A 12635-nucleotide genomic window follows, 5' to 3' on the forward strand; every position below is an offset into this window, starting at 1 on the left:
GGGCGATCAGTTGGAGTAGTGACGGGCGAGGAGAAGGGATCGGGGTAATTGGTTGATAGAGGTACTATGAGCCGCCATGTCTATGGGGTGTTAAAAAGCAAATGCGGCTTATTCTAGGATGCATCAGGCGAGGTATTTCCGAAAGGAGAAAGGAGGGTTAGTGCATATATACGGCGCTGGATTGAGGACCACTTAGGATTTGTTGTGCAGTTCATGGAGAGTTAGTCCCATGTTAGAAGGATGAATTCAAACTGGAACAGGTTTAGAGACGGAGTCTTAGGATGATCCGGGAAATGGAAATACTGCCTTAATGAAAGGAGACTCCAAGAGCTTGCTTGTTTGCTGCCAAAGGAGGCTCCGAGGGGTTGCTTTGCTCATAATATAATATAATCAGGGGGATAAACGTATTAGGGAGGGAGAGAGGAAATCATATTTAAGTTTGTCACTATGTAGGCCGCGGACGAGGAATGGTACAAACTGGTATTAGAAGTTTAGACTTGCATATAGACTAGGTTTCAACCCATATCGGGGAGTGATAGTTCTGGACGGGCCTTCCGAGGGAATGTGGGGTGGGGCAAAGACTATCTAGCTTTAGATTAAGCGTGATTAAGTAATGCGAGGGGATGTATGATGGGATTAGTTTAATTTGGGCAAATTGATCTTGGATATATCGGGCAGATCAGTACTGACTCAATGTCTGTGAGGGATGGTTGTGGATGGGACTGGACAAAAGTACTGCATCGGAGAATTCTTCTTGGGTGCTAGCAGTAGTTAGTCTTTGCCGATTGCTCACGGGTCCTAGCTGGATCGCATATTGGGGTCGGGGAAGGAATTTTCCTCCAGGGCGGCTTCGCGGACCTGAGAGGATTTTTCGCCTTACATGTAAGCGTGGGGCAGGCGGTCCGCTTGCTGGTGGATCTCTCAGCTTTGAGTCTTCAGTCACAATTTTTGAGCATTTCAATAACTAGTCATGGTTAGGTGTTTAAATGGTGTGGTAGTTTGTGCGCCTTGTTCAGGAGGGTCAGACTAGTGTCATATTGGCCCTTCTGACCTATGGGTCTATTGAGTCTATGAGTCTTAATGAAAATTAAATAGAAACTTTTAATAAAGGTGTATTCTGTTTAGCTTGGTTCTTTGTTTGAGGTTGTGGTGAATTGAGTGTGTTTGTGTGTGTGTTGTGTTCCCCAACATCTATATTTAACAAGGTTGTATTATGGTTATTTCTTCGTTTGCAAAGAAACCTGTTGCAAAGCTTTCTTGGTTCCAATTGATTGTATTCATTATTTGTGTTGTAATTCCCCGTCCCAACATTTTCAATACCAGAATCCTTTAGCATATTGCTTAGCATACATAGAAATCAGCATTTCAGCGGAGGGACAAACAAACTTTCATTTGTTCCAGACCTTCACCAGCACCACTGACTAGAACGCAATCTTGGCATACAATTGAAGCTCATTTCAAGTATCAGACACTGCTTCTAGTATTTCCAATTTGTTTTACTGCCTGTGTTGTATGTAGTTAGTGATTTTTGTGCTTACTGGAGGGAAAACCACAACGGTGACACAAACTACCCATCAGAACGTCAGTGGTTTCAAAGCAATTAAGAGGTGTCTGGCATACTGATTTTTTGAATCACCTCTTGAAATATCTGGAAAGGACATCTTCGTCAGGGTATCCCACAAAAGCCATGTCTGGATAGCGACTTACAAGACTCCTGATCAAATATAGGAGGGAGATTACCAATGCTGCAGGAGGAACAGCCCATCTTGAGACGCTGCTTTTCAGGAGAGTTCAAGGGAGCTACTGTTTCAGTTCCCCTTTCTCTATTTTGTGAAGCATCTTAGGTACTTCTTAACGGGGGAGTGTGTGCATTGCAATGCTTTATGTTAGTAACTTTGGGGTAATACTTAATATCTGGATGATGGATGGGACTGCTCCTCAGCACATTCACAGTGACACTGCGTTAGGAGGAGAGGTAGTTAGATTTATTGGTGGAGGTCGGGATAGGGTCCAGAGTGATCTAGACAAACTGGAGGATTGGGGGCGTCAGTGACATTCTTTCCCCCGTCGTGCACAGACCTTCTACCACCAGCATCACCCGTTAGTCTAGTTTCAACTCCACTTTTCTTCCTCGGGTCAATTCTTCGGTCCACAAGGGTATCCCCTCTCACTTTGTTTACTTCCCTCTCCAGGTTAAATTCCGGAGTGGAGATCTCCTGAACATCTCCCATATGATCTCAAATTGTTTTATTTTAATATCTTAATTGAATTATTTAACAGTCTTCAGTTGTTAACAGCATGAGTCAACATGTAAAAATCTTCACTATTTGCCTTGCCCGCACTATTGTATTAATATACAGAAAACAGTAATAGCTGTTATCAAAACATAATGTGAATGTTGCTCCTGGAACCATAGTTTAGCTAAGTCCTCAGACCTAAAGATTTTGCTACTTGTAAATGTAGCAAATAAAATATTTCCTAGGTGCTCAGCTATCACATTGAGGGGCACAGTCTAACTATCAGTAGACAGCTATAGCCTCCACTTTGTACTAAAATGGTGCATTTCAAAGGATGCTTATTTGTGGATCTCCATGGTGGGAAGAACGATGGAAGAAATAAGGCGTAAGACTTATTTAAAGATGAAACAATCTTTGTTCATTTATTACATCTTCCTTCACAAGATCAAGATAAAATGTGTGTAGCATTCTAATGGAATGTTAACCACACACCAGCAACAGCAATCATGTCATGCTCAGAAGCAGGAAGCAATACTGAACTCTGTTAGAGATAGGTTTTATGTAAAACTCACAAAATGGTAGAAAGCTAAGGCCCGATTCTCCTCTGGTGTAAAGCAGGAGTGACTCCACTGAAATCAGTGGAGTTACACCATGTAAAATCAGTGTGAGAGCAGAGTGAGGCCCTTTGTGTCCTTGAAGAGGAGAACCAGTACTTTCTACCTCATTTTTTGAGGTAGGTAGGAAGATAATTTTCTTAGCATGGACAAAATGTTGCCCTCTCTTAAAGGTTACACTGGCATAACTGAGGCCAGAATTTGGGACTGTTTTTTGTCATGTCTGTCCCTTGGAAAACTCAGATCAGTGAAATCCTCTTGTTTTCAGACTTGACTATTTGAGGCTCAAGGAGACAAAGGATTCACCTCCTTCACAAATGGATTGGCTCAACTGTGATTTAAACAGAAATCTTCAGGTCCCCAGTGTTTAGTGCTTGGCTCAAAGTCTCACTGATCACCTCTGCTTGAAGGGAGTATATAATTTTAAAGGGGGAGGAGAGTAAATAGTTTCTCAGAATAAAGGTTAGGGAGATCCTCAGGGTCCCATACGGAATGGGCTTGCTTGAATAAGTTGCAGTCATTCGTTTAGAATATAATGGTAACAGCTAATGCTGTGTGTTGAAACTTGGCACTCCCAGAAATCCCCTACACAGAATAAACTGCAGCAGGTGGAACTGATTGACTAAGCACTGCGTAGGCTTAGTGGGAAAAGCTGGCACATGTACAAGCTTGTTGGTATTTGCTGGCCAGTGTGGAGTTAGAGCAGGAGGGGGGCAAACTTTTTGGCCTGAGGGCCGCATCGGGTTTCGTAAATTGTACAGAGGGCTGGTTAGGAGAGGGGGTCGTGGCCCAGCCCCCACCTCCTATCTGCCACCCCCCGGACTCCTGCCCCATCCACATACCCTTGCTCCCTGTCCCCTGACCGCCCATGGACCCACGCTGCCCCATCCAACCCCTCCTCTCATTCCTGATGGCCCCCCTGGAACCCCTGCCCCATCCAACCACCCCTTCTCCCTGTCCCCTGACTGCCTCCAGAACCTCTGCCCCCCCACCTTCATGACTTGGGGCATGTGTCCCGGGAGGGGGCATTCAATCCTGTTCCCCCCGGTCACGCCGACCCCTATCCACACCCCCACACCCTGAGCACCATCCCCGAACTCCCCTGCCCCAGGCCCCACTCCCCAGCGGGGAGCTCGAGGACCAGATTAAACTGGCTAGAGGGCTGGATGTGGCCCGCGGGCTTTAGTTTGCCACCCCTGGGCTAAAGTCCGGAGGAAGAAAGCCCTGCTATAGCACATCTTATAAGATCTGTAAGAGCAGAGCTGCTCTTGTGCAGGCCTTCTATTTAAACAGTTGGTACTCATTCAAATAAAACCTTGGGCAGTTGCCCCAACCAACACACATTGGGGGTGGGCAGGGTGGGAAAAAGCATTGTGATAGAAAGTATTTATGGGAGTCCAGCTAATATCCAAACCCAATATTATCCTTTATAATATTTAGATTTTTATAAAGTCTAGAAATAAATATTCAATATGATTTCCCCATTCCCATATGATCCTTTATTCACGCACATCACCTGGTACATACTGCCCTCACAATCCTTAACTTTGGGCTGAGTTCAGATTCCACTGCTGAACTGTTCACCCAGCTCTGTTATTTACTTTCCCGTAAACAGACTGTAGGGCTGTTCCTTGGCTTGTAGGCTAGGGCTGTGGGGACAGAAAGGGAATGCTTGTAACAGAAGTAATCACACTCATTCAAGTTGGTTCTGCCCAAGGTAGTTTGCACACAATGTCCTAGACATACATTTTAGTCCTTTTCATTTTGCATAATTCATCAATGCTCTTTGATCGAGCTGATTCAGGGCTCCTCCCCTCCTCCCTCTCTGAAATGCCCTATTTGCTGAACAGTCAAAATACCAGTGATTTGCAGACACTTAGAAAACTGCCTGAAATTTAAAAACTAGAAATTCTTGGGTTTAAGACCTTGAAAACCAGGCCCAGTCTCTTCCACAGCCTAATGGGGGCCTTTATTGCATGGGTGTAAGGGAGCGCAGAATTTAGCTCACTGCCTGCAGAATCCTGTTTGCCAAAATGAAACCAGCCTTGGCAGGACACCGATGAGCCTTTTCCAGTGATATGATCACATTACTATTACTTTTGCCAGCTACTGACCAGGGAAGAGCTTGTCAAATCTAAATTAAATCAATCTTTTTAAAAAAAATGTTAAGAAAGATTAGTCTGGGGCTGCTATAGTTCTGCCTATGTTATTTCAAACTAGTCAGATTCAAGAGAGAAATTTAAGTTCTTCAAAACCATTTCCTTTCAACTTTCCATCCAGTTCTTTGAAGACACAGTTTCTCCTCTCACTTGATGTGAATTTCCCAGTCAGCACCAACATTTAATAATAGTTTTTCCAGTGTCAACATGGAGGTCTTGGCATCATATGTGAAAACCACTTCTTTGTCTGTCCCATCTGAATTGCAATAGAAGAGAGAGTTTATGACGCACTTTAAGAAAACCTCTTCTGAACAAAGTTATACATGATTGCCTTATTTCTCTCACTCAGATTATCTCCTCTGTTAGGCATGGAGGTGATAAAAGGAGAGCAATTACTGGCTAAATCTCCAGTATGCTCATAAGGGTGCATCAGAGTCTATGGTATCACCTCTTCCTTTACTCCAACTCTGCAAACATGTGCTTGGGGCTCCATGTTTTTTTGGGGGAAGCTACCATTCTGAACCCTTATCTTCTCTTGTATCCAAGGATTTTCCTGCAGAAATTGCAGAAGTGAATGCTTGTTTTTGCATTAACTGTCACTTTTTGTGCATTAGCAGGGGTAGAGACAGGTGCAGGCAGGCACAATGACATTATGATTCCCAAAGGGGAAAGGGAGGCCTGGAGGGATAGGTCCTCTGTGCAAATTTTGCTAGCTTTCCCTAGGCAGGTCCTTGTAGAGTTCAGTGGGTTCTGCACTGTCAGAATCTGTGAACCCTACTGCGTGAGCGAGAGAATAGAAACTTTTGTTCTTGCCTGCAAATTTCCTTTCTTGGACCAGTATGATCAACCCTATTTAGGGGTCTAAGAGAGTGTTTTTATTAAGCTGTATCTCCAACTGCATGCTCTGTAAAACAAGGTTATCTAAATTTGTTAATCCTGAAGTATGGCAATTGTCACTGTTGACCAAAGTGTTTTTTTGGCTCTGGAAGTTATCACACTGGTGGGGCCTTCAGTGGAAGCAGCCAACCACCTTGTCCCCGGTTTCCAATAGCAGCAAGGTCTCTTCCTATGGAGACACTGGCGCCTAAGTTTCAGTGCAGTTCCCTAGTGGGCAGGTATAACGAAAAATTATCACTCCCATTACATGACAGGCACTACCTGGTCCTCACACGAAAAGGAATTAACCCCAGCCTTCATTTCACTTTTCCTTGCACAGATGCTCAGTGGAAGGAATGCTGGAGAGGCAGAAGGGGGAGAATGTCTGGGGCAAGGCAGAACTCCTTCCCTGGGCTTGGAGAGTTAGGTTGATCCCCAGGCTGAGGCAGCTTTGTTACCTTGTTTTGCTTTGTGTTTATCAAGACTTTCTCCTAATGAATGAACCTTACAGCCGTTTGCTGTGGTTTCTGCACAATCAAGCCACCAGTTTACACACTAGTTGCAACAACTGGTGCTTTAGTCGACACCTTCAGTAGAGGGGCCAAGGATTAACTAGGCTTGCAAACTGAACTACCCTCTTATCCACAGTGATGGTCCCACAAGAACAGGGTGGGATATACTGGAGGGACAGCACTGGGATGCTTGTACTATTGCTCCCCTTGCTTATAGTTTTCCTATCAGTGTTGTCATCTGCCACCTTTAATTAGTGCTACCATTACAGTAAGATTTTAAAAAAATGAAGTGAAGTATAAAATACTTGCCTCTCTTACCCTGGAGACTGACTGTCACAGATGTGGGTTGCTTTTGAACTCCCAGAATTAGTACCTGTTCAACTACACATTTTGTGTGGTACTGCCCAATTTCATCAGCACAGCTGAAAAAGAAAACAAACAGTCTCAGACACAGTAGTTTCTACCTGTGGTTGGAGAGCCAACCCAGGCATAAAACTTGGAGGGACAACCCACTACTACAGTTGCTTATTTCAGGATCCAAAACTCAGTTTATTTTCCCTATCATACTTTTTCTTGAGGCAGGTGTGATATTTTTTCCCCTCCATCACCAACTGCTTAATGGGTGCATAAGTGGGTTTCACAAGCTCCGGGCTGCCTGGATAGCATCTGAAAATGATTTAAATAGATACAAACGGTGAAGGGCCTGTCTGTGTGATTCAGTCGTGCCTGCACTGAGGGGACTAATCTGTGTTTCAGTCATGTTACCCAAGCCATTCTATAATCCTGCTTTAAGGTAAGTTTCATAGTACAGATGATCTCTAACTCTAACTTAAGAGCTGAAGGAGCAAGAAAAAACCTGTAGGTTAATGATGGTGCTACCGTATCCATCTGGAGAACAAATTTTGTTACAGTAGTTGGTGGAAGTCTGGGAGTGACATATTTGAGACATTTGCCTACTTACAAGCAGCTGTGGATATTTTTGGTATTTAGCATGCCTGACTACCCTCTTTATTTATCTATGTTACTATTCTCTTGCCATACATTTTCTGATTATTTTTCAACATTTCCTTTCTTGGCTTCATTGCTAATAAGTATTTGTCCCTGCATTATTTGTAATCTCAGAACATAGTCTTTATTGATATGGTTACCCCGACACTATCCATAAAATGATTGTATCCCCTACTTGTCTTCCCTTTGCAAAACTCTAAATTTAGCTTCCTCAGTCTTTCCCATATACCTTCTTATCTAATCCTTGGATCCCTGTTCCTGCCCTTTGTTATATTTAATTTAGTAAATCTGTATCCTTCTGAAACAGTGTGAACCAGAGCTGTACTCAGTATTCCAGGTCTGACTCTGTATGCGGAGTACCTCCTCTCTAATTCTGCATGTGAAACTCTCCATCCCTGGGGGTTCTTGAGCAATGGACAAGAATAACACTTACACATTTGTTGCTAAGTAAAGTGAATTATAAAAGGGATTTCCTTTTATGGGGATTTTACCTGCAACAGCTGCCGTTACCTGGAAGAGAAAACATTCTTGTGGAAAGTGAATTTCCTGTGCAGGAATTGCTTCTTATGAAGGTACTGAAATGAATGCCCATCATCCAGATAGAGCTCACCTACTGCAAAGTCCTATGGGACACATCAGATGTAGAACAAAGTTAACAGACGCCTGAGTGTTGGACAATGAAACTGAAAATAAGCATCACTATATGCTGAAGTTAACAGTTAGAAGCCACTAGAACTGTTTATGATCTCTGGTAGGTTAAAACACTCCCTTGAAGAACAATCCAGCATTACTAAAAGAACATTCTGGATGTTATGGTTTTGTAAATTCATTGTGGTGTGTGTGCAGTACTTTCCGCTGTTGGCTTGTATTTAAAAAACAGTTGCTAAATTCATTCTCTCTGGGTCTGAAGAGGAAGTTTGTGGCCTGAGGCAATCCAGCACTCCTCTCTTTTCTCCAAGCTGCTGGAGGGCGGCTGACAAGGAGAGGAAGGGCAAGGGGAAGGTCAGGAAATGCTCTACTTGTGCAGAAATCCTAGTCACATGTTGAACAAACAGTTTGTGTGCTCTGGCATGAATCCCAGCACAAAGAGTGGAGCCCAGGCAACTGAGAAGAGGTCCAAGTTTCTCCACAGCAATCTGGAGGAGACTGGCTCTTCTTCTAGCTGGCGTGTAGGCAAGCACTGTACTGTGCTGGCTGAACAGGCAGAAGGAGACTTCCTGTTCCCTATAAACCAGGTCCTACTGCTAGAGGGCAAAGAGGAGCAGTGACATGATGAGACCAAAAGAGACAGGACAGGTGTATAAACTAAATGTAATCCCAGAGTACCTTGGAGTCCAGAGCAACACGGAGTTCGTAAGAAATATCTGTCATCCATTCAGTGGATCTTCCTACTGTGGTCTTAAGGGGCACCACACTCCCCCCTCGCTGGAACACTGGAATCTGCCAATAACAAAGCCAGGGTAGAAGAATTCAAGTGTGGAAATCTTAGTGCTATTCTCCGATCATTTAATTTTAGCTTATTGGGGAAAAAATTGCAGCTGTTTCTTATCACTCATAGGACACTTCAGCAGACAGCACATTGATGAATAAACTCTATTCTGCTTACAAGTCATCTTCCCACATGCTTTTCCTGTCTCAAAATCATCCCAACAACATTTGCTGAGATTGCCCTCCCTGTACGGTGTCTGTCTTCTCAAACAATAGCATATATTGGGGGCCATGATGTAACTGGGTCCATCTGAATAAAGGACATAGGATACTGACAAAGACGGTACATTGCCCTCCTCTGGTACAACAGTTGCTATAACTTACATGGATAATGAGCACTGAGAGTCCAGTGCTGATGTTCATGTAGTGCTTGAACAGTACGAAGTCCCACCTAGAAGTGTGAGGGTGTCCAAGTGAACCCCTCCTTCGCTACAAACACAGTTGAAATACTTTCTGCACTTTCAGCATTTCTACTAAATACTCCCTCTAAGTGGGAGGTGAGTTGGAGGTGAAAGAGGGTTAACTGTGGAGTTCTCTTCTGACATAATTAGCCCCTTCTTTGTCTATCTGAGCCTGCTGTGCTCGTATTAGCACTTTGCTGTTTCTTAGTTTGAACATGTTGCCTAGAGCTAAGACAGCATCTTTTTTTCTCTCCACTGAAGCTATTTTAATTCTCCTTGCAGGACTGCAGCCTAATGTCACTATTCGGATTTGTGAGTGTTTGAGAGAAAATCTATTTTAATCTATCAAGCCAATAAAAGCAATGTTACAAAACAAAAACGTACGCTCTCCAGTGTTACTGGGATCTTTAGAGTTCCTGGATAGTCCAGTCGTCTAAATCTTCTGAAGTCATACCACACCTACATCAGGGGAAAAGGCAGAAGAAACAAACATAAGATATATATTATGGAAAGATCTGATACCTCTGCAGGGGCATTTGCTTTGTGAATTCATCACTGGCTGTCACTGTCTTTTACTGTATTCTTGTGATACAAGGAATAGCATTTAGTGTGCTGAGTCCAAAGACCTTTCCAAGAGACTTAGTAAATGTGCATTACACAGACACACAAAATGGAGAATGACCTTTTCTAGAAGCTGTATTTGCTCTAATAGGCTGCAGGTGCTAAGCAACAGTGTCATTCACAAAATGATGAAACTTTTAAAAAATACTTTATGAGAAAAAAATCCAGCGTAAGCACATTTGTACCTTAAAATTATCTAAGTTTTCCACAAGCCTCCAACTTGTGTTCTGAGGTATGTGCTATGGACCAAACCTCTTTAGTACACACTTCTAGATTGTTTTGGCTTTACGGCCTTTGCAATGAGTATAAGAAACAGGAACACATGGTCTATTTCTCATGAATTTTCAGTCTTTTTATGTTAAGTAAAAGGGCTTTTCAGTTCAGTGTTTAGTACATGTGAAGGGTTAAATTTAGGCTGGTCTGACAACTGAAACCTTCTCGTGCACCAAAAGCCAAATGCATTTCTAGGCACCCACAACAGCATGTGATTTTCACATTGTCCTTGAGAGATTATGCCCCCAGTGTAAGGTTATTCAGTTTTTGATGTTGTCTGAATAAATGCTGTAAACTGTATAAAGCAGGTCAATGTGGACTTTTCTCTATTATCTGGGAACTAAAATAAGGCAAACAAAATAGCTACCACCTAGACATCACACTTGACTGAATTTATTGGGATATTCTAAAGCATGCTGCAAGAGCAGGTCATTGAAAATGACCATACAAAGCACCCTGTCCCTCTGCACCATAGTCTCTGACAGGATTAGCTGTTACACCATGGCAGGCAGTGAATTTCTATACAACTCTTAACTGAAAAAAAAAAAGTGTTTGTCAGAGCTTCCTGAGAGAGTCCCTAAGCAATCTTTCCCATATTTCTATACTCTGCCTTATCTCAAGCACAATTATCAAAGAACTCCTAATTCCTGAGACATATTGGGGAGAGCCACAGGCTTTTACTTGACCTTTCATACTCAAGGCTATTCAGTCCTCTCCTTTTCTACCTGTCTTCCCATTCATCTGCCTCCAAAATTAGATCTCAAGCTCCTACTCAGTGCAATGATTGGCATTCGTAGAGCGGATTCCCATGACATGTGGGAAATCTAGCTACTTGAGATGCTGAGAAAATTTTAGTCAACACTTAGCCATGGAAGCTGAAGAAATCTCTCTTCCCAAAGTATCACCTCCACAACCTCTGATTCTGAAACCGTCTTCTATGCAGAAGCACATTGCACTGCCATCATGTAGATGAACAACTTTCTCTTCAGAGAGGCACTGACTTTTTATAAGTGTATGAGAGAGTTTGCTGTGCTTAACTGGGGCACAGAACAACAGTCTGCACTGTAGCACTTGCATTATTATTACTTAGACTGAGGTAGTGGCCAAAATGTGTTAGTTGCTGAAATTACAATACATGCTCTGCATGCAGTCTCGGGTAAAAAGACTATAACATACAAGCAAAGTGATCACAGTGACAGGCACAAAGCAAGATTATAAGAAAAAATTGTTTAAGTTCCTTTCCTTGCATACTTCCTCTACCATCCATCCCCCATGTCTTTTCCCCCAGGTTCAACTCAAATGTCCTTCCTATCCTCCATCCCAACATTTGACCCCTTGCTGCAACTTATATAAGAAATTAACCCTAGGAAAAGGAAATTAAATAAATAAGCAGATAAGTTCATCCAAAGCCCAAGATTTGGTGGTGATAGGGGACTTCAACTATCCAGATATATGTTGGGAAAATAACACAGTATGGCACAGACTATCCAGTAAGTGCTTGGACTGCATTGCAGACAACTTTTTACTTCAGAAGGCTGAAAAAGCTACTGGGGGGAAGCTGTTCTAGATTTGATTTTAACAAATAGGGAAGAACTCGTTGAGAATTTGAAAGTGGAAGGCAGCTTGGATGAAAGTGATCATGAAATCAATGAGTTCACAATTCTAAGGAAGGGTAGAAGGAAGTACAGCTAAATAGAGACAATGGATTTCAGGAAGGCAGATTTTGGTAAGCTCAGAGAGCTGATTGGTAAGGTCCCATGGGAATCTAGACTGAGGGGAAAAACAACTGAGGAGAGTTGGCAGTATTTCAAAGGGACACTATTAAGGGCCCAAAAGCAAGCTATTCCGCTAGGTAGGAAAGATAGAAAATGTGGCAAAAGACCAGTTTGGCTTAACCACGAGATCTTGCATGACCTACAAAATAAAAAGGAGTCATATAAAAAATGGAAACTAGGACAAATTACAAAGGATGAATGTAGGCAAACAACACAGGAATGCAGGGGCAAGATTAGAAAGGCAAAGGCACAAAATAAGCTCAAACTAGCTACAGGAATACAGGGAAATGAAAAGACTTTTTATCAATACATTAAATTAAACCAAAGAGGAAGGACAAGCGATGGTAGGCACACTGCTCAGTTTGAAGAAAGGGAGAAAAAGTAAAAGAAACTTGGAAATGGGCAGGAAGAATGCAAATAATTTTTGTGTACCGTCTTAACCAAGAAGTGTGAAGGAAATGTCTAACATTTGGTCGGTAGACAGTGAGGAGGTAAGCCCTGACGCAATATTACAATGGAGAGAGGGGATAGGTAGCCATTCTTGGAAGATAAATAAAAAAAAAACAAGTTAAAAAATCAACTTAGAAAAGTTAGATGCCTGCCAAAGTCCAGGCCTGAAAAATGAAAATGCATCCTAGAATACTCCAGGAAGCTAATAGAGGAGGTATCTG

At 42.6% G+C, this 12635-nt stretch overlaps 1 protein-coding gene across 3 annotated transcripts in view; it reads right to left on the reverse strand.

The window, feature by feature from the left end:
- Nucleotides 1-4327: 4327 nt before the first annotated feature.
- Nucleotides 4328-12635, reverse strand: part of GANC (glucosidase alpha, neutral C) — a 50704-nt gene continuing 42396 nt past the window's right edge. Inside the window, exons 20-24 of one of the 3 annotated variants that reach the window (XM_075065450.1) lie at nt 9680-9754; nt 8733-8846; nt 7917-8029; nt 6708-6820; nt 4328-5266 (exon numbers count right to left, since the gene is read on the reverse strand). In XM_075065450.1, the coding sequence (XP_074921551.1) occupies nt 5157-5266; nt 6708-6820; nt 7917-8029; nt 8733-8846; nt 9680-9754 (525 nt within the window). In that variant the 3' untranslated portion in view covers nt 4328-5156. Of the gene's footprint in view, nt 5267-6707; nt 6821-7897; nt 8030-8732; nt 8847-9679; nt 9755-12635 lie in introns of those variants that run through there. The other 2 variants (XM_075065448.1, XM_075065449.1) reach the window with 2 other exon arrangements.

The sequence above is a fragment of the Chelonoidis abingdonii genome, chromosome 4 (assembly GCF_003597395.2).
Source record: "Chelonoidis abingdonii isolate Lonesome George chromosome 4, CheloAbing_2.0, whole genome shotgun sequence".
NCBI lineage: Eukaryota > Metazoa > Chordata > Testudines > Testudinidae > Chelonoidis > Chelonoidis abingdonii.